The 23,434-nt window shown below is 38.9% G+C and overlaps 1 protein-coding gene and 1 long non-coding RNA gene across 2 annotated transcripts in view; one reads left to right on the top strand and one right to left on the bottom strand.

The window, feature by feature from the left end:
- luzp2 (leucine zipper protein 2) overlaps positions 1 to 23,434 on the top strand; it is a 183,525-nt gene that overhangs the window by 137,837 nt on the left and 22,254 nt on the right. Inside the window, exons 7-8 of the mRNA XM_032515646.1 lie at positions 13,924 to 13,986; positions 22,890 to 22,964. Of these exons, the coding sequence (XP_032371537.1) occupies positions 13,924 to 13,986; positions 22,890 to 22,964 (138 nt within the window). The remainder of the gene's footprint in view (positions 1 to 13,923; positions 13,987 to 22,889; positions 22,965 to 23,434) is intronic.
- LOC116689220 (uncharacterized) lies at positions 3,879 to 19,775 on the bottom strand. The gene is made up of 4 exons (XR_004331953.1): positions 19,363 to 19,775; positions 8,752 to 8,757; positions 7,172 to 7,176; positions 3,879 to 3,890 (listed from the first exon to the last, which is right to left on the bottom strand). It is a non-coding gene; the product is annotated as an uncharacterized LOC116689220 (long non-coding RNA).

Raw genomic sequence — 23,434 nt, 5'->3', positions numbered from 1 at the left:
AAGAAGACAACCATAACACAACAAACACATATACACATATGTCTCACATACATAAGAATAAAAATAAAATTAAAAATCACTCCCAGAAATGCAATGACCATGATAAGGTGAGATACTATTGTAGACTGTGTGTAATGATGAACAGGCAGTAGATCATGATAGAAATATTGACTATGACTATAAAGTATAAACATAATAACCTATAAACTGACTGACTGAATAAGAATATGAACATTATGTAACAGGGAATAAGTTATAAGTAAGACGTAGACAAGTCTATCTATCAGCACCTTCTCCATTTTTCGTTGTTGTTATGGAAACGACAGATCTCTCTACTTTGTGTGTCATTAGCCAGCTGTCAAAAAAGCGATTGGTGTAGGGTGTTTTTTTAGAAATGATGCACGTTTTTCAAGGTCAAAAATAATGCTCTGAGCTGCAGAAAGAAACAGCGATGGCGTTTAACGAAGTGCTCAGAACCTTTTTTGAAAACCCGGTTTACTCCGTAGGATTATCATGTAAAACAGACGCTGGCAGTTTAAAAAAAGATGCCAAGTCTGAACATTGCTTAGCTGACACCTGAGCACTGAGCTGCTGACATGTTGCTTATCGCTGGTGCTTTTCCCTAAATGACACACAACCTGTGACTTCCGTTCCTCTTGTTACAATAACTGAATGCTATTATTTTGACTTGCACATCATAATTAACATGAGGATAAACAGACTAAGCACAGTAGATGCAGACTTTCTCGGCAAATCCTGGCCCATTACGCTATGGCTCTAACAGGATAGTTACCTGTGCACCGCAGCGGCCCAAAGGTCCACAAAGAGAATTTAGTGTTTGGAAGCTCTTGATGTTGAAGAGCTTTTCGTTGACTCTGAAGTCTGCTCGAACACTCGACTTAAGTTATTCTTCAGTTCCTTTTGTGACAGGGGAAATTGGAGTTGGAAATTGCAAGCTTCTTTTCTTCTACAAATCTTCCATCCTCCATATTTCAACAGCTAAGCTTATCCAAGTCATCATCACATATTCAAGCTCTGAGATGTTGATGGCATATTTGATTAAACAACCAAGTCTTATTATAACATTTCAGAAAAGAGTTGGAAACAGTAGAAATGCTATGTCAAGGTCCAGATTGAAGTTCTGTCAGTCTACTCAGAGCCAGAATATTCCTAATGACCGCAAAGACTGGTGGCCTTTTTGCTTGTAGACGAGAATATATTATGTTCAGTGTACAGTATGTTTGGACCAAGTGCTTCTTTGTGTGACAGTGATTATTTCTGCAGAAGTAGTATAAAGGCAAGTATAGACTTTGAGTTCTGTAGGGGGCAAATCGCTACTAGAATTTCCTTTAACACAGGTATCACTGGAGGTCCATGTCTTCAATTCCCTCGGCGGCTATAAAATGCAGTAAATCAGTGAGAGGAACATTCCTACATGCCCTTACTTTCATCCTGGAAAGTTATTTATGTTTGAAGGGGAAGGGTGAGGGACTGAACCTGTAATCACACTGTAATGACTGCAGAGTCGCAGGAAGAGATGGATACTAAAGCTGCAAAACAATTGCCACCTGAGAAGGTAACTGCAAACATTGTTATTCTATTACAAGTTTGTCTATTGGTAAAGCATAATCCCTACAGGATTCCGCAATGTTGCGATTTTGACCAATCACCGCAACTTTTACGCAAATTTGACCACTAACCGTAGTTTACCGCGACTTCAACCAATCCCAGCAGTCCTACGAGCCAGACTTTGTATCAGTACGTGACTCTGAGAGCCACTGACCAAGGAGGGGTGAGAACGGGTTGACACCACACGTACGTTACCAAATTAATTTCCTTGTTTCTGATGAGACGCGAATATCTCACATTCACCAACAAAACGTGCAAAACATGTCAGACCCTCCTGCCAAACTATATACATTTTAATATCAACGTACCTACGCTGTAACAATTTTTCACTCTGAAGCCGCTGCACACGATGGATGCAGGAAAAACCGGAGATGAGACGTACAGGATGACCTAAATTGTGGACAGCTACACTCGTTATTGTAAGTGCAATCATAAGTTAAAGTCCAATAAGTCCTTTATTAAACCGTATGTGTGTCCTAGGCCAGCATAGGAAATTAACAATGTAAAGATTAACAAGATACTGACAGACATGTTCAAAATTGATTTAATTTAATAAATTACTATTTTTGTCATTTTCATTTGCAGCATCCTCAGCCTTATTGTTAAAGGGAAAAGTCAGCCTACAGTAATTTTTTTCTCCTCAAAATAGGTTTTTTTTTATTTTTAAAGAATTTTCCATTATATATTTTCTCTGTCTCCCGCAACTTAATTGCAACAAACCTACAAAAAACATTGCAACTTTTATCACAATTTTTTACAAAAGCTCCTGCAACATCAGGCATTTTGGGCTGCAACAATCTTAAAAAAAGGCTGCAAAATCCTGGAGGGACTGGTAAAGAAGTAAGATATAAGCACTCAAACATAACTTCTGTTTATGGGTTCTAAAATCTGATATGTGCTCTGTCTGTATGGAAACATTATTGACCTATTGCACCTTTCACTGTAGATTGGGTGTCCAAAAACAAGAAAAGTTGGACCTAGAATAACCCTTAAGGCCATGTTTACCCTTAAACTTTTACTGAATTGTTGTCTGGAAATCACGTTTTCATGCTTTAAAAACCGTGTTAATTAAGAGTCCCACAGAGCATTGAAATGTGAATCTTAAATTAGACTTTGAAGCCATGTTCAAGTACCAAGCTTGATCAGATCTTTTTTTAGCTGACCTTGGATAGACGTTCTAAACATAAGCTTCTTTTGTTGCAAATGACACATTTTAGGACCTTTTTCATGAGTAAAGAGCAGTGTTTCCTTTAAGTGTGATTTGCATTCACATCTTCTGAAAATTGGCTTTGGGAATTCCTGCATTGTATATTGGAATACATTTGATTTGGTGTGGTAATCGTTTTTAGAAAGCTGCTTTAACTTGTGCTTTACTTCCGCTTATGTGAGGTGGAGGATCAAGCTTTGTGCTCTTAATCTGTGTTGCGTAGTGAAAACTACTTAGCTGAAAAGACATGAAATTATATGTCAACAACACTGTAAAGGAGGTTGTATGGTTGCTTCTACAGTGATATGCATGAACTGATCCTGTATCCTCACTGACTCTAACTTAGTGATGTAGCCTGTGTCTAGAACAAACTGGCTATTATATTGTGAAAACAAAATCAATCAACATTTATTCATATAGCACTTTACAGTAACCAGCAGGTATCCAAAGTGTTTTACATCAGAAACCAAGAATAAAACAACATATCACACAATAAAGAATGAAACATAGAAAACAGTAAAATCAGAAAAGGTTACATAGAACCAGGAGAGGGAAACTGTCACACTACTACTACTACTACTTCTACTACTACTACTACTACTACTACTACTAGGTATTAAAAGCCATTCTAAACAAATCTGTTTTGAGTTTGGACCTAAAAAGAGCTACATTTGTGATCATCCGAATATCAGGGGGTAACTTCTTCCAGCATCTCGGGGCAGCAACCGCAAAAGCCTGATCACTCCCCCCCTTCACATTGGGACTTCTAAAACCAGTTGATTTAAAGACCGCAAGGACCGGTTGTGCTCTAGCAGGGTTAAAATCTCAGACCATAGTCCAATTCCCCGGGGCCATGCAAACAATAAAATCTTAAAACCGATTCCATTCACACCGGGAGCCAGTGTAGGGTGTAGAGAACGGGAGTGATGTGTGCACGTCTAGATGTACAGTATTTGTCAAAAAACGAGCAGCAGCATTTTGTACAAGTTAAAGACGTGAGATGGAGGTCTGATCCAAACCAACATAAAGAGCATTACAGTAATCCAACTTTGAACTAATAAAAGCATGCCATGCCTGTTATGGAAAGGCTTAACTTTAGCCTGGAGACGAAGCTGGAAAAAGCTCATTCTAACAACGTTGCTGATTTGCTTGTCACATTTCATGTTGCAATTAAAGGTGCCCCCCACATTTCAACAATCAACAATATGAATTAATACATTGAAATAAACAACCATCAAAACAATTGCATGCTTTTAGATAACACAATAGGGTGGTGCTTGATTATGAACAACATACCTGTTGTCAATGTAGCTTCTAAATATATAAAAGCGCTTGTTTTGGTTGGTAGTTTATCTTATGAGGAAACGTCCGATGTGTGGGGTAGGGCTGCAACTACTAGTTATTTGAATTATTAGAAAATCTGCTAATTCTTTTTCTGATTAAATATCCATCGCAATTCTCTAAAACACTGACATCTTCAAGTTGTTTTCTCCAACCAATTATCTGTCTAATGTTGATAATTGATTGTTTCAGGATAGAATTTGTATTTAATCTCATAGAACCATGATTTCTATATTATACTGTATGTATTTGTCAGTTAATATTGGCATATGTTTAATTACATTAAATAACAATGATATCACATCCATGTCTACAATATTGAAGGTATACTGTGCCCTGAGTTTTAATATTGCGCTGCTTTATAATACTATTTGTGGTCATCATCTGCCTTCTGAGTAAGCGTGTGAGGTTTTAAGAACAGTCACACTGGTTGTGCAGTTGCTAAGTAATTTGGTCAGTTGGTTCAACCTCTTTTGGACTCTATTAGCTGCTATGAGTGTTGCCAGGGCTAATAAGACTCTTGGCCATGTTATGTTTATGCCGCAGCTTGAGTGAAGACAATTCAAGGATGTGTCGGTGTTAGCATTTAAATTAATTTCCAATGATTGATAATGGTTACACTATGTAATCAGAATCAGAATCAGCTTTATTTGCCAGGTATGAGGACACATACAAGGAATTTTTCTTTGGAGCATCGTTGCTCACAATGTTCTTCCACATACAAAAACAACCAAAACAAAAATATACACACTAATATATACACAATATATACATACTCTAAACAGAAACAATATAGAGGCATGAGTGCAATAAAGAGTTCAATAAAAAATATTTAAATATGGAGCATAGTGCAAGGAGACTGGGATAAATAGTATTATGTTATTGTATTACAATATGAACAGTCTGAACATTATGAACAATTCTGAAATAGGAAATGAGAATGATGAATACATTTTAAAAAAAAATAATAAGTGAGATGTGAGAATGGGAATGATGAGTAAATAGTAAATAATAAGTTAGATATGAGAATGAGAATGATGAACAATACTAAAACCGGGAAGTATTTCATAGTCAGATGGATAGAAGCACTGTTCCACGCCAATCCATTTTCTTAATCTCAAAAAATATTGGCAAAGACAATAGTGGAATTTTCAATTGTCATTGCAGGAATGAGAATAGGTCACTAAAAAAACAGTATCACGGGCTTAGTGAAGTTCAGTCAGCCAACTCGCTGGCAGCCACGGGGCCTGATTCGGCTGTGTGTTTGTTGCCTTTACCAATCACAAACACTTCCCAAATTTCAGCAAACCATTTAAATTTGAAAGGATACTTGCCAGGTCTGTGATGCTGCATGTTCTGTGTGCTACTGCTGCTGGGGAAGCTCCTGCTGCCTATCTGGCTATTTTCGCTCTTTATCCGATTCATTGGAAGAAATGTCATGCAACCTTTCTGAACCAGACGGTGCTTTCCTCAAGGGAAACATCTGATAGCTCAAAAACCTGAGTCACTGTCAAGGTGAAGGAGAGCGGCATGTGGCATTAGAGATGCCATTCAATCTATGGTGCATCTTTTCCTCAAGAGCATACATTTATTACACGTGTCCTACTATGTCAGATTTATGGTGTTGCTGCACAGTTTTACTCCATGTTATCACTAGAATATGCATTTAATTCTTGCATCAGTAATTATTGAAAACATCTAGTAACCAGAACCTTATGCTGATACAATATCTCACGCTGGATTTGGAAGGATTTCCTGTAATGACTGATTTCGAGGTGAATGGCCTCATGGCTTATTGAATGGCGCAGCATGCCATTGTCATCACCATCATCTTGTGTATTTTGGGGCAATAAATCAAACTGATTACATCGTCTGTTGTATGTATGTTGTAAACTCAGACACTTGGCCGAACTGGTTTTATTCTTGCACTGCTAAATGTATCTCAAGCGAGTCTAGAATGTCATACAAGTGATTTCTACATATTGATTTAACTAAAGTTACAACATTGATTCTGAAGTGGATATCATTATCATATTGTATCATTTGGTGATGGGCATTTTTCTTTTCTTTTTGACATTTTACAGACTAAACATCAACAATTACAGTATGTATTACATTAGAGATGGTAAGTTTAGATGTGGGTTTGAAATGAGAACCAAGGAAGAGTATCATTATTATTATTATTATTATTATTATTATTATTATTATTATTATTATTATTATTATTATTATATTACCGCTAACATATATTGTATCTGTGTTGAACCTCGTCCTAGTCACCCCACTTTTTTATTCTAAATTTCAATATTCATTGGTTTCTCTGTCCAATCAGGAAGCAGCAAAAATAAGACATATGTGCAGTTACATGCTATGTAAAATAATACACATAATGTTTGATGTTTGGCAGCTTTGATAATTTGTCGGTCAGCCACATGTTGTGTGCTCCCAGCTTCAGTGATGTGCCCTACAGTAAAATAGGTTATGTGCACAGGGAGCATAGTGGATCCTTGAAAAAAGTATTACTATGCTCTACTTCATTCACCATCCATATTGAATAAATCAGATTACCCTTACTGAAATGATTGAAATAAAATATATACTTTTGTCAGTAAGTTTTGGCTGCCAGCCAGTTACTGGTCCGCCTCAGCTCACAAGCTTCAGCCACCCTTCACAAATATTGTAATATCTGTTCAAACGGGGAAGGAGATATATCAGCTCTGTGATGCTGCTGTTCTTCTCCTGCAAGTGCATACAGATGTATGCTGAGGCAGGGGCTGTATCTCTTGGACGTGCTGACGCTTACGGTAAGCGCGTTGTCTTATTTCCGGTGCTCCAATCTCACGGACGCTATTTTTCTGCTCCAGCAAAAACTTACTGAACTCTGCTTTATTGTTTAATTCTGGTGGCTAAGTGACTGGAATTAGAGATTAGAGTTGTGCATTAAACTACACTTGCTTTGCTTAGAGCCCGCATCAACGGGGCATATTTGTTTACGGACGCTACTTTTCTGCCAAGCAAAAACGTACTCAACACTGCTTTATTATCTTACAGCGACTTCTATGCTTATCTCACTTGTTAGAACGCTGTTAGCTACTCCAGCTTAACCATTAGCAGTGGCTAATTCCTGTCCCTATCCTGCTCTCTCTTGCTCTGTGTGTCAGATGTTTAGCTATTCCTCTGCCTCCTTTAGTGATAAAGATATACAGTATGTAATAAATGTAGTATATTCGCGGCTCTGGAGGCGAGACTTAGTGAGTTTGAGGCACGGTTCCGCACCATGGAATCAAAATCATATGCTTCCATAGCTAGCCAGCGCCCCGTAGCCAGTGGGGGCCAACATGCTGCAGCTTCTGGCAGGCCCCGAGCAGCCGGGAGAGTGGATGACTCTCTGAAGGAAGCGTAACGCTAGCTTCAAACTCGGGAGTGCACACATCGGCGTCCGCTCCAAATCTGAGCTTATGGCTGGCCGACAACATCTTTGCCTTTCTAACAATTTCTCCCCATTCAGTAACACACCGGCTGAGAAGCCAACTCTGGTTATTGGGAGCTCTATACTGCGGAACATGAAGTTGGTGGCTCCAGCGGCCGTGGTCGTGTGTGTCCCTGGGGCAAGATATAGAATCCCATCTAAAGTTGCTGGCTAAAACTAACCGTAAATACAGTAAGATCATACTTCACATAGACCCAATTACGCATATCAGAGATCACTATAATGAATGTTGAGTCACTTTGTGCATATGCAGAGACAATGTTGGACTGTAGTTTTCTCTGGACCCCCACCAAACCTGTCATCAGCAATGACATGTACAGCCACATGTCATCCTTCCACTGCTGGTTGTCAGCGTGGTTTCCAGCTAATGATTTGGCCTACTTGGACAACTGGAGGGTGTTCTGGGAAAAGCCTGGTTTGATTTGTAGAGAGGCATTCATCCCACTTTGGACGGAGCCGCTCTCATATCAAAAAATCTGACCAAGTCTATTATTGGCCATAAACCACGACAACCCAAGTCTGATATTAGTAATCAGAGGTGCAGTACAATGCCCTCCTCTGTGCTTCCACTGGGTCAGTTGTCCACTCATAGTCTAATAACCACGGTGTCTGTCCCCCAATCGGATACATCAAAGGTAAACAAAAGAGGGGCTATACTTAACAACCTAATTGGAATTAAAACTACCACTGCAATGATAAAACAGAATAGGAAAATTAGATTTGGACTATTAAATATTTTATCTCTGTCTTCTAAAGCAGTACTATCTGATATCAGATAATCAAATTGATCTATTCTGTCTTACTGAACCATGGCTGGGCGATGAAGAATATGTTAGTCTAAATGAAGCCACTCCCCCAGTCATAATAATACTCAAATTCCTAGAGGCTCAGGCCGAGGGGGAGAGAGTTGCAGCCATCTTTTATTCAAGCTTGTTAATTAATCCTAAACCTAAACTAAATTATAACTCGTTTGAAAGCCACATTTCCTAGTTTTTATTTGAATTCTCAGTTTTAATCAGGTGTAGTCCTTAAATCAGACAAAGTACTTATTGTAGGTGATTTTAATATCCATGTGGATGCTGACAATAGCCTTAGTATTGCTTTTGAGTGTGGATAAGGCCACGCACTGTTTAACCACATCCTCGTCCAGAATCTTTTATTATCAGACCATTCTCTAATAACTTTTGAATTCTTACTACCCGACTCTGAATAGTGACGACTTTATGAGCTTCTTTAATGATAAAATTATAACAATTAGAGATAAAATGTATCACCTTTTGCCCACAATTTCTAATGGTTCACCATTAAACGCAGTAGCACAAGAAATAATGACAGGACCTGACATATACTTAGACTGCTCCTGTCCTATAGACCTTCAACAATTAATGTCAAAGGTCTCTTCAGTTAAGCCAAGGACAAGGACTTGTCTTCGTAATTGTCTTACTAGATCTTAGTGCTGCATTCAACACCATTGACCATACCATCCTGTTACAGAGACTAGAACATTTGGTTGGCATTAAAGGAACGGCACTAAGTTGGTGTAAGTCATATTTATCTGATCATCTCAATTTGTTAATGTTAACGATAAATCCTCCAAGTACGCTTAAGTTAGCCATTGCGTTCCACAAGGCTCAGTGCTTGGAACAATTCTATTGTCCTTATATATGCTTTCTCTAGGCAATATTATTAGGAAACACTCAATTAACTTTCATTGGTATGCGTATTTCACCCAATTATATCTATCAATCAAGCCCTGCTATGCAGTTCCCTGCTATGCCATGAACTACTACAAGCTACTATTTTTAGTAACTGTTCCATTATATTTTACTGTAACTGTTATTGCCACTATTCATCTCAACCCCAACCGGCCCGTCAGACACCGCCTACCAAGAGCCTGGGTCTGTCCAAGGTTTCTTCCTAAAAGGAGTTTTTCCTCGCCATTGTTGCTTGCTCTGGAGGGAACTACTAGAACTGTTGGGTCCTTGGAAATTGAAGAGTGTGGTCTAGACATACTCTATCTGTAAAGTGTCTCGAGATAACTCTTGTTATGAATGGATATTATAAATAAAATTGATTTGAATTGGGGGTGTCCGGACAATTTAACACACCTACCAGGGTGGTGGTAGGTGTGTTAAAGTGTCATGTCACCTGTTTGTATCTGCTTTTATGTGACGTGAGCAGATGTGCTGTTGTCTCACAGGAAGGATTTGTGACACATTATGTTATGGACACAAGATTGTAGATACAAAACAGATCTTTTTTTCTCACAAACAGTGTAATCCAATGGTTTGATATAGCTTTGACAGCTACTGTGCAATTACAAAAGATGAACAGATTTTTAGAAAACATCAGTGTTTGAGAAGTTATATTATGCACACTCCTATTAAACTTTAGACAAATTTGCTTTGTGACCGAACCAAATTCTGTCTGTCTTGCCCTGATTGTGCTTCTCTTTTTTTCTCATAGATATTACCTTTATGTTTCCATTTTAAGACACACTCATACACTGTGTCATATACTGTATACTGTAGGCTATTTGAACTTGGATAATGAGAAACTCACAAAGGCTGTTGTGCCATACTTCTGGAGTTATGTCTTGAGATGCAGAACTAAATGATGCAGTTAACTCAAAGTCATTGACACTCTGAAAATGAAAGAGCAAAAAACTTTATTTTTGAAAAGCGAATCTGCATCTAACAAAACGGCTCGTTCATTGGACATACAAAATGCACGTGCCTGTCGAGAGGTGAAAATGTGTCAAGATAAGGGGACAAAAGAAAGTAAATTTAAAGAAGAGTAAATTTTCAAAGAAACATTTGTGGGTAATTTCCTTATTTAACAGTGACTACGGGATTGTGTGCTTTTCTGTGGGTTCAGAAACAGGTGCTACAGTTTTTGGTTAGGAAATGGCTTTTCAATTAAATTTTTCATTTGCCTATTGTATATTTGTATTTACAATTGGGTAAAAAAAAACTGAACAAAAGATAGGTTTGTCATCAACTTAAAAATAATATAAAGCTACACAATACTGTCACTTGTAGAATATTAATAACTTAGTCAATAGAGTTTGAGTCTAGAACAACTGACACTTAACAAGAGTAAATTAATCACAAAAACATCATTCTAAATTCTAATCTTAAAAGACCAAATCCCTCAGAACCTGGCATCCTCAATTTGTCTGATTTTGTCACAAATAAATAAATAAATATTAAACCTAGCAGAACATTAGTGTACTTTCACACACATTAACATGTCTGTCCTTGGGACAGGCTGCTGGAATTAAACAGTTTTGTCATCATTCTCAAAAGGACGATGACTCACAGTAATACATTACTTGAATATTTTTGAAAAAGTAAGGGAGAGCTGTTTAACTACACCAAGCTTATAAAATACCATGTCGCTACATTTTGTCTTGCTTATAACTATTTGAAATGCAGGTCCCCCCCCCCCCTTGCAGGATTTGGACCATCAGGAACAACAAGGCAGAGGTGCTGCTGTGATTCTCTTGGGCCGAGAAGGCAGCTCACATGCTTTATTCTGAGTAAATAATAGACCAATGCTTTGGCAAGTGTGAATGCTCAGTACTTTTAGAGAGTCATATATTTGCATTTATAAGTTAACACTCCACAGAGTACAGTGACTCTGCGGCCACTTAACATGATTCATTCTATTACCAGAGAGTATCTCAAAAGCTCCACTTAACTGATACAAATAAACTAAATTTGTTAACAATTTATGTTATGACCTGGACCACAGACTATCTCAACTCAAATACACAGTGGGGCTCGAAAGTTTGGGCACCCCAGGTAAAAATTTGTATTAATGTGTATAAAGAAGCCAAGAGAAGATGGAAAAATCTCCAAAGGCATCAAATGACAGATTAGACATTCGTATAATATGTCACCAAAAGTTAGATTTTATCTCCATCATTTACACTTTCAAAATAACAGAAAGCAAAAAAATGGCGTCTGCAAAAGTTTGGGCACCCTGCAGAGTTAATACCTTGTACTGCCCCAACCCTCTGCCATCCTCTCTTTAACTTCAGCTTTTTCACAGATGGCATCAAGTTAGCGTCCAAAATTTGATGAAATTTTATTGAATCCATTTTTCCTTCTACTTGTGAATTGTTACCTGTGCCACTGGCTGCAATACAACCCCAAAGCATGATTGATCCCCCCCATGCTTAACTGTTGGACAGAGGTTCTTTTCATTAAATTCTGTCCCCTTTCTTCTCCAAACATACCTTTGCTCATTCCGGCCAAAAGGTTCTATTTGAACCTCATCGGTCCACAGAACTTTTTCCCACAATGCATCAGGCTTGTCTGTATGTTCATTTGCAAACTTCAAATGCTGATTTTTGTAGTACAAGAGGCTTTCTTCTGATGATTCTTTATAGTGGAATGGTGTACCACAACTCCAGTGTCTGCAAACTTTTGAGCCCCACTGTACTGAGTTGGAGTTTTAGTTCGCCCTGTGTTTATTTAACCTTACAGTTTTTGTTTTTTTTTACATTGAGCCTCAGGATGCAATTTTTGGATCCAGTTACACATGACAGAGATGGGTGTCTTGGGACACGGAAGCTCCCCAGGAAGAGGAATAACAAGATAAAGAATATCATAAAAAGGTGCAGGTGCTTGTCAAGTACACAAAACCCTTTGAAGAGAAGGTGTCCTTCATAATCGGGTTCAGTGTGCTTTGGTGAAAGATTAGAACTCATGTCATATTTTTACTGCCAGTGTCAAGGATGTGTAGAGATAGACAGGAAGGGAGCAAGAGAGGTTTATAGAGATAGACATGAAAAAAGAACGATGTTTACCGTGAAGATGCATGTAAAGAAAGAGATATAGACAGATAGACAGACAGGTGGAAAAAAGACATACTTTATATGTAGAGATGTAAAGACGCACATAAAGATAGATAGGTGGGTAGAAAGTAAGAAAGAAAGAGACATAAGTCATGTTTCCATCCAAATGTAATGCAAATTTCAACCGCATTTCCAGGAACTGTACAGTCTCGGTTGCAGTTAAACCATTGCAGAAGAAGAGAGAACGACAAAATGACATAAATAAAAGATTGGCAGACATTTTTGTTCGTTTCATACCTTTCATTAAGGTACGTTATAGTCTCTTCATTGATTAACCTATATGAAATTTCCTCTTCTGTCTCTTCGGCGTGGCCGCGATTTGCGTGACGTTTCAATCACATGCACACGTCTGTTTTCATTGCATTTTGTTTTTATCAATACAGCAACTTTTCCACCTCGACCTAACATGAAACCTTTCAGCGATATTTGATGTTTTTCAAATTTCTCACTCATGTTTTTGTGAAAAACAAATGGACATAAAAAATCGGTAGATGGAAAGTCACTAATGTGTAATACAGAGGAGGAGATATAGAAACATTGAAAGAAGAGCTATAGAGAGATTAACAAAACATGTTAAATATATACAGTAACTAGATGGATGGATAGATTATAGGAGTTATCATTTTATTATACTATATTCTTTCTTATGAGCTCCAATTAACCCTTAACGACTGAAATACCATGCACCGACCTACCCATCCTTTCATTTTAGCCTTATACTTTGCTGGGGGTCAAGGCAGATTTATCTGCATTCCAATTAATCACAGTTACAATCCTGCAAGGCTTCACAATAACCATATCAAAATATCTTCCAGACACAGGGAGAAACCCTCTGAACTGCAGCAGGGTCCTGTGTGGAGGCTTCCAGTGTTCATGCTCACATCATGAGCAGCTTTGTGGATGGCTGTGTACGGTATCAGTCCATCTAGGAGACAGCCTCTCTGTTCCATGTGCGTACTGAAGTGGAACGGCAGAGTGAATGTCAGGCAGGGCTGGTCACTGTGTCTGTTTTGGGGGGGTGGCAATAAAGATCTGCTCTGTTTGTGTGTGCGCTGTTTACCGCTGACAGGCGAGAGCCCGCTGTAACCTAGGAACCAGCATGTGTGTGGTGATGGTGGCAGCAATGTGTGTAGTGGGAGTGAGAATACAGGTTTAGACAGTGGGCAAGAAGCCAGTGCATGACTGCATCATTGTGTGGACTATGCTGTTCAGTGAAGGGGAGATTTGATATTTTCTTCCTCTCAGTGGAGTCTTCCTTTAAGCCAGAGCCTTACCCAGGGAACACTCACAAAGGACTCTTCTGCTGCAGCTGGCAGAAACCTGCTATATGATCTAAAACCAATTTCTCTATTTGAATAAGCTAACACTTATTTTCTTATCTCCCCCTTGCAGTCCAAAAAAATCCAGGCTCAACTGAAAGAACTGCGGTACGGGAAAAAGGATTTAATTTTTAAGGTAAGTTCAAACTGAAGGGGGGTGGCTTTATAACAGCTCCAGACCAGGGGTAAACAGGTACTTCAGACCACCTTGAAAGGGATGATCCCATCACAGGAGGTACTCCAATTAATTCAGTCTGCAATTACAAAGTCCCTCCCTGTCAGCTGCATGCAAAGCCAATTGGCCAACGCTTAGTCCACGTACTGTTCTGTCCTGCCCTTTTGATTTCCCCTCTGCAAGATCCATCCCATCCTTTTCAATCGTGGGAGGTATGTGGATAAATTATGTTGACAGTGGTGGATGTGGTTGATACAGATTTATGCATTAGATCATGTAAAAGGAATCTTCCAGACACATATTACAGATGACACCGTGTATGCCTATAAGTCAGTGGATAGCATATATTATAGGGCATCAGAAATTTGCCTCCCCCACACATCCGTCCTCTGCAATAACATTATAAACAGTGGCAAGCAGTTGCCCACCCATTCATACTCCACTGCCCAATGTATTGCGAGATTTCAACATTCTCTTCTCTGTGAAAGCTCTGAGCACTTGCGTAATATTTATTGGCATTTACTGGTACATGGACTGACCTTTCAGGCCTTGTTTGCGGTGTTAAAATGTCAGTCCACGTTTCTGCCACAACGCCCTGTAATGTCATTTCTTAAATGTATGCTTTGATCCTTTAGACCCATCATTCCTAAAGCTGTGTCAGACATGAATGAAAATAAAGGCCTCAATCCTCACAGAGGGAATTTGATGCCTCTAGCCCCACACCTGAATATATTGTCCCTGGACGTCCTGTTCCTTGTTCTATTTCTAGCCTGTGAATGATGGATGCAATGACTTGCTTGTTTGGTGGCATTGCTCACAAACGTCTCTAAATTGCATCAGTAACTCACATGACACAACCTTATTGCTCATTGTCACCGAGCATGTCGTGTAGACCTTCAGAACATTATGGTCTATGGTGATTTGCAGTTGCATTCTGGATGAAGCTAATTTTAGTGTATTCCACACTTGTCTTTAAAAAAAAAGTCATCTTTGGGAGATGACAGTTAGTTTTTTTTTAACCTGATGGAAAGGACCAAGGGAAATGCATCATGTCCCTCTGACTCCCTTGATTTCTTTTGCTATTCCTGAAAACTCAACTGTATTCCACATGCTCTGTTTATAATCCCAGAGGGGGACAAGAGAGCAGGAAGTAAAGAAGAGTCACTCAAAATTTGAAATGTCATCAGCCTCACAGGAGGGATGTCAGTCAAGGCACCTTGACCTGGAGGCATTTGAATTGGTTATGACGGCTGTTGTACCATATTAAACTGCATTTTGCAGCACAGTGTAACAGTACACAAAGACCACAAACTCACAAGACTGGAAACAGAAAAAAACAACCTCCAAACATAACTCCAATTTCATCTTGGGCACAATTTGGTCTTTCTTAGATCTGGCAGGTATTTTCATAAAGGAAAAAGAATTCACAAAATAAAGACATCCTGCACCTAAAGTGCCTGAAAACGTGCCAAAATCGGCAATCATTTCTTCAGTGGATCATTTTTCATTAATAGCTCTCCGATTTGAAGGACAAGTTAAAGGAGACCCAACTCAGTAAAATTTACAGTAACTTACTGGCAACATTTGGCCATCGAGTTACTGTAAATTAAAGGTACCACACTTCCTTTTACAGTATTTAAAATACAAAACAATTAAACACTGTGATTTAAGTTGTATTTACAGTATTGCTTTACTGTAAATTAAATATTAATTAAATACTGTGATTTCAGTTACATTTACAGTGCTGGTTTATTTACTGTACGAATAAAAACACAGTTTTTTATGTATTGTGTATGGCAATACTGTACTCTTAACAGTATGTAACATTTAATTACTGTAAATTCAGTTTCTCACTGTACAATTTAAATACTGTATCACCATCCATCCATCCATCTTCATCCGCTTATCCGCGGGGGCAGCAGCTCCAGTAGGGGACCCCAAACGTCCCTGTTTACTGTATCACCGTGATTTAATATTAGCCAGCATCAATAGAATCACCCATATTCTAAAATATTTCAATTAACTACAGACAACAAGAAAATTTCTAACAGTTATGTACTTAAGATTTGGTGAACAGGAACATGACAAAACATAAGGTACGTAAGGGATAATGGACGTCCATCATCTGTGCATTGCCTTCTCTCACAACTCCTGCCCACGTCTTCTGATCTTCCGCTACACATCATACCAACATAAAAAAAAAAAAGCTACTATAAAAAAAACTGCTCTTTTGTGAGGATGCAGTATTTCCAGTATTGCAAAATATTGTTTTGCAAAGAACACAGAGTATTCCTGACATTTTGTAGTAGATGGTGAGATTCTTCGGCGCGAATATGTTGCTGGGCAGAATTCAGATTTTCTGTCCATCACATCAACAGTGTGTGTAACGTAAAGACGTCCAGACACTCAATGAACAATGCCTCCAAATGATCTAACCAACCAAGTTAATATTTTGCTCCGATGCAAAGATTTCCATCCTAATAAGATGTCCAGGTGCTCAATAAATTATGTTCTGAATGCCGATGAAGCGATCTTTTGTATATTTGTGCTTACTGGGTATGAGTTAAAAGAAAGATAAGCTAAGAAAAGATAAAAAAGCAAAAATACAGTAGTTTACTATTTACAGTACTATAGTGGCTATATTATGATTTGTTTACAGTAATGCTTTGTCTACTGTGATTTCAACTGTAATACTTAGACTACTGTGATTGTATCAGGTCGACACGGTTGTAATCATAGACTGTATATATATTGACCATCTATGGTTGTAATGTGAACTTTACAGCATGCTACTGCAAAAATAATTTACAGTAATGTTACTGTGAAATCTAATGTAAATGACTGTAGATTTCACAGCCAATAATTACAGTATACCCACAGGCAGGTTTCCCTTCACTTGCTCAGCCAAAACATTAAAAACTTCAGATGAACTGACGGTGCCTTCCCCGCCTTTCCCTATGAGACAACATTTTGGCAGAGGAGCGGCATTCAAGCCTTCACATCTTCTTCACTTCGCCAGTCCACTTTTAAATGTAACCCTAGAGCTGTTTCTCCTCCAGCTTAGAAAAAAAGAAAACGAAAAGAAAAGAAAAATGACGGCTTGATGTAGTTGCGTGCCTCGTCTAGCAGAGCAGCTAGTACCCCACTGACCCCATACCTCCATAATGGATTCGGCAAAGAAATATGGAGCTTTAGACCTGGAGGCACTAACCCTGAAAGTCAGCATTTCTGGGTCAATGCGCCCACAATCCTTAGAGGACTATTCACTGATGATGCTTATAGTGTAATGGATGGTAATGGCTCAATACTGTAATGTTACAAATCCAACATGCATGCACATACAAAAACACATACTTGAGATCCTTTACGAGAGAAGCATTTGTTTTCTCTGTGCTTGTGAGACTCTGGACCCATGATTATTCCTTAATCTACACTTTCTTCTCAACCAAACCCATATCCATATTCAGCTACATTTACAGCAGCTCAGAGAGCGGCTTTTTGTATCTGTGTCTACTTTCTCTTTTTTTAGCTGATTGTAAAATCACATTATAATGTAGTGCTTTAATGGCACATATCCAATAATACGTTGTAGGTTTCTTTGAAATTTTAATATTTTTTTTATCAGTAACCTTCAGTATCCCATTATGCTGAAAAATATCCAAATGTGTATCAGTGAATACTTATACCTTTCATTTGCCCCAAAGAGATTATATGCAATCCTTTGTGTTGATGATTAAAGAACTGTTACTCAAACTTTTTTACCTTTGGATTCCCTCTTGAGTGCAGCCCGACAGCTAAAAATGGCTTTGTGCGATTGTCCCAAACTCCCTGTAAATGGAAAAAAAAAAGCTTCTGAGAGAAAGACTTAATTTTGACTTTGAAAACCCATAGTGGTGAATGTTGGTCTGTCCTTGACTGTCACTGCATGACTCAACTATCAGTAAAAACTTAAACATCATTTCAGCTGCCCCGTGAGTGGTAGAAGTGACAGACAAGTCCATCGTTTGCCAGGAGAAATCGAGATTAAAATGAGATGAAATTGGCAAACATTCCAGGAGTCCCCACAGTGTCACAAAAGTGACAGTGTCACAAAAGTCACTGAGGTACCACATAGGTCTATAAAACTCACCAGAAACCATCAATCAGCCTCATCAGCCGTCTCTGAGATTTCACAGACGTTTGTTTTTCAAAGATTGTGGATGCTGTTTGTTGGGTTAGCTGACCTTGGGTGTTTCAGAATGTAAGACATGCAGTTTTTCATTTTGAGAGGCCAGTAAAAGACACAACATACCGGTTACCTGTGTTGTGTCTAACGAGTGAAGCAGAGAGACTCAGGCTTTGGCACAGGAAATTTATTGCTGCTGTAAAACACAGCGTTGGTCATATGCAAAAACAAACGCCACTCACAGCCAGATGCAACATCGTCTGACGAGATCATTTAATTTCTCAATACAATAAAAATCCCACATACGAAACAAATGCAAAAATGTAACTAAAGAATGTAAGAATGCTTTGTAATGTGTAGCCTAAATAAAATTGCTCTCAGATGACTCACACTCACACTTCCTCACAGCATTACAAAATATACACTTTAAATCACAATAGGTTCTGGGCAAATAACATACCTGTTCAGTGTTTTAGGAGGAGAAAACACAGCGTTGGTCATATGCCCTCAACACATGCCTAACAACATAAAGAGATATACATATACTTATACGGACACAAAATAGCAAATGCCGATGCAGATACATGTGAAAACATGCAAGCTAGCTCACTAAAACACTCAGAACTGAACAATACACAAAAAACACACGGAAGAAAATGAAGCAGTACAACTGCTAAAAAACTATACTGATCACAATCAGACTGTCTAACATTGAAATACACATTAAACATTGTATTTCATACATCTGCCTTGCACTACACAAACATTTGTTTGTTTGTGTGTTGTTGTAAGCATGTGTATATCCTGGGGGTGATCTGTGAAAAAAGTAAAAAGGGGGATGTTTTTTGATCATGCACTACAAAACAAAGGAATTAAATCCCCCTTTTAACACCATGGATGTAGTGCCACTCGGCCAGCCATGCCAAAACACTTATTTATGCACTATACACAATGTTCAATGGAAAAGAATCTCAGAATGAAATAGCACAACGTGGTGTCAACATAAAACACGGTGCATTCAAGCCCGGGAGCTAAGTTCACTCTGCGGCGAAAACAAGATCCTTTCACCCAGAAAGCGCTGGTTTGTACACCGAGTGTGTTTCACACCAGTCTTTTTCTTAAATCTAACTAGTCAATCTGGTGCCTAAACTTAACTGCCATCGCCACACGACGCTCACTTTTTCCTGCCTAAAGTCCACTACCACGGCCCCTGAAAGGACCGTCATCTGGCGGTGCCTGTAGCCGGCTCACAGTCACCTATTGGCAGTTAAACTGGTAGCCGGTGTTCCGGAGCTCTGTAGCGGCTAAATACAACCAGCAACTGCTGCTCAGACTTTATCATTCTGTCGCACTATGTTCATGTTACAGTGCTTTACTTAGTTTAAATTAATCCTATTTTGTGGACAGTTAGCTCAGTTGGTAAGGCAGGCATACATACAGTATATAGAGGTTCATTCCTCGACAAAAGGTTTGAATCAGACCTGTGATGGGTTTCTCCAAGTCTTCCCCCCCTCTCTCCCCTTTCATATCTGAGCGGTCCTATCCATTAAAGGCGGAAATGCTCCCCAAAACTAATCTTCAAAAAAAACACTTCTATTTCAGGTATAAAATGGTCTATTGGTGAAGTAGCATTGATCACTTTGAGGGGGAAATACATCAATTCAACAGAGACGGGGATATAAAGATCAGGAAGGGGGAATATCCTGTGTATTTCCCGCAGTGTACAACATAAAAGACATTTAACAAATGATGAAACACTGTAATCAAATCCTGCATTTTAGCAAGTAAACTAAATGGTAAATACAATCATGCTGCAGATTATTACATTATCACCTTTTGTTTAATAAAAGTACAACAATAATTCACCTCATCATTTATAATTCTCTCCCTCTTTCTGTGTGCAGTGTGTTTTCCTGTTTAACAATCAACACACAGCCTGCCATCTAACTGCACACATCCAGACCAACCTATGAAAGTAATACAATTTAGGAACGTTAGGGATTTGATGAAATTAGTCACATAAATCACTTTTCTGATATATTGATTGCACACTCGGGAGTACTACGCCGAGACACAACTTTTATAGTCAGACAGAAAGTGGGATTAGTTTTGCTTTCATTTTTGAAAAAAAAGATGAATACTGTGGGCCTTCGTACCTTACTGTGATAATAAGTGATTATAAGTGTATGTGAGTAAATACTGGCGTGCAAATGAGTTTCTTTGTCTAGTTCGTGTTTTCAATGTGCAGTACAGCCATTATGCTAATGCATTAATTCGGTGGAAGAGGAGAGGCAATAGAGAGTACCAATGCTAATCGGTGCTGCTCCTGGCCAATAACGAGGGGTATTATGAAAAAACATCTTTTTAGTTTTCTTAACGCTATTCTATTATTATGACAATATAGGTATGTGCAGAATATGTATTTAGGAAAAGTTAGGGCAGAAGGCAAACAGCAATAAAAGGTTAAAGAGGGGCGACTAGTGGCAACGGTGCCACCACCTTAAGGCCAGTTTTAGAGAAACTGCATGCATATTTTGATCCAATATGAGTTTCTTTTCTGGCCTGGAAACGCCTGGGGTTCCCCCAGTCAGAGCTGGATAATGTGGCTCAGGAAAGGGAAGTTTGGGGTTTGGGGATTTTGGCAGTACATCCAACTGGCTTCACAAGCGCAGACCACATGGAACCGCACCAGCCCAGGACCTCCACATCCAGCGTCTTCACCTCCAAGATCGTTTGTGACCAGCCACTCGGACAGCTGCTGCAACCATCGGTTTGCATAACCAAAGAATTTCTGCACAAACTGTCAGAAACTGTCTCAGGGAGGCTCATCTGCATGCTCCTCGTCATCATCGGGGTCTCGACCTGACTTCACTTGAGTGGGCAAAATGCTCACATTCAATGGCGTCTGGCACTTTAGAAAGTGTTCTCTTCATGAATGAATCCCTGTTTTTACTGTACAGGGCAGATGGCAGACAGAGTTTATTACATTGTGTGGCTGATGTCAACGTTGTGGACAGGTGTATGTTATGGAAAACAAACAAAGGTGCACTTTATTGAGATACCCTGAAGAGATCCTAAGGCCCATTGTTTTGCCATTCTTCCACAACCATTACCTCATGTTGCAGCACAGCGCCATGTTGCAAGGATCTGTACACAATTCCTGGAAGACTGAAAACATCCCAGTTCTTGCATGGCAAGCTTACTCACCGGACGTGTCACCCAATGACCATGTTTGTGATGCTCTAGATCGGCGTATATGACAGCATGGTCCAGGTCCTGCCAATATCCAGCATATTCGCACAGCCATTGAATAAGGGTGGACCAACAATCCACAGGCCACATTCAACAACCTGATCAACTCTATGCGAAGGAGATGTGTTGCACTGTGTGAGGCAAATGGTAGTCACACCAGATACTGACAGTAAAACTCGGCAAAGGAGAAGTGCTCACTAACAGATTTAGACAGACTTGTGAACATCTGCCTTTATTTTCGGCCTTTATTGACAGTCCTCGGCAAGACAGCTGAAGACATGAAAGGGGAGAGAGACTGGGAACGACACTCAGTAAAGAACTGCAGGTGCAGCTCATTAAAAATGGGGGCAAAAACAAAGGTGTTGCGTTTATAATTTTGGTCAGTGTATGATAACAGAAGTTACTGAGTCAGTTTGCTAACTTTATGACCATTTATTGATCTCTGCAATTCCCAGACAATTCCATTTGTTTTATCACAAAAGTACAACGCAATTCAATTTAAGAAGGCACTCTGTCAGTTGGGATGCTCACAAGAGACAAAGTAAATCAAAGAAAGGTCAACATTGAAGCAACAGAGACAACAATATCCAGACTTTAAGTCCTTAGTAAGCTCCCAAAACACCGGGTCCTACATTGTTGATAATGCTTATCATTGGCGTCTTTTGTGAGGACCTCCATGCCTAGTAAATGTCTTTCAAAAGACTCAAGCTCAATTTGAGATATCTGTGATGACATTGTCAGTGTTGATCTCTCAGACTTTTGAAAGCTCCATTTGGTGCCAATGAGGTCATTAAACAACTTTTTAGACAGGATGGATATGAAAGTGATCTTCATGTGTAAGAATCTGTGGAGTAACTATATTTAATGTGAGTTGCACATTTCTATAACATGCATTCTTTTTTTAACAAAAACACATATCTTATATAAGGTATATCTTATATCAAAAAACATCAACTGCTGTAAAGGATCCCTGTCAAATGAAATGAGACAACTATCTGTGCCAGAGTTCCTCAGAAGGTCGGTCTCCATGAGTCAAGTGATAGTCTGACCTTCACGGCTCCGGCACAATCAATAAAGCAATCTAATCACGGAGCGTTAGCCGGGGTTCAAAACCAAATTATGTCAGAAGAAAGGACTTTAGGATTTATGGGAAACCTGGTAAAGTCGGGGTAGAATGTTTAGTGTAATTTCATTAATTAGCATGAGCATCAATGTTTGCTTCATCTGTTATTTATTTGGGGCCTCTTGAAGGTTCCTGGTTGCTCATTATGTCTGAGTTATGTTGAAAAAGCCACTTTGAAAAAAGGTAAATTGAAATGTACTGTACTTGCACATGATATCCCCCTTTGCGTTATAGATCTGTGTTATTGATAGTGCTCGGGAGACAAGGTTGTGATGCACAGAACAAAGAGGCTTAAGCTGATTCAAAAGTCCTGTCTTTGTGCAGGGCCAGCAGCTAATGGACTTGGAGCACAAGTTAACTGTAGCCAAGGAAGAACTGGAGAAGACTGCACTGGATAAGGTGAATAACATAATAACAAAAAGAAACAATCAGTACTGATTTTCATGATTTTTTTGTGCTGTAATTTTCAATGCTTTTGTAATATTTGTAGGTTGTATAACTTTGAACTAATCATGTCTCTTTCATCTGACCCAGTAATATCAGTCTGTATAGATATAGCTTTAGATTAAATTGTAAAATGACTCCCAAAATTAGACCTTTCCATGAACAATTGTCTGATAAACGAGGATCTATTATTCAAAAATGCTAGCTTCAGCAGGTTGAAAGCATGCAGCAGCAGTTATTTCCATATGTAGTTATTGACAACCTGTCAGTAGGGGCAAGTTAGATGAGTTAAAAATGCAGGGGGAAAGGTGCTGCTGAGGAAAACAGGTGATTCCAGTGCTCGGCTCAGGAGTACTGACATCATAGGGCTGCTTTAAAATAATTATACCAATCGTTTTGCCCATTATTATTATTGATTAAAAGTA

Source organism: Etheostoma spectabile, chromosome 1 (genome assembly GCF_008692095.1).
Source record: "Etheostoma spectabile isolate EspeVRDwgs_2016 chromosome 1, UIUC_Espe_1.0, whole genome shotgun sequence".
Taxonomy (NCBI): Eukaryota; Metazoa; Chordata; class Actinopteri; order Perciformes; family Percidae; genus Etheostoma; species Etheostoma spectabile.
The sequence above is the reverse complement of the archived record's forward strand: the minus strand, read 5'-3'. Positions and strand labels throughout refer to the sequence as shown.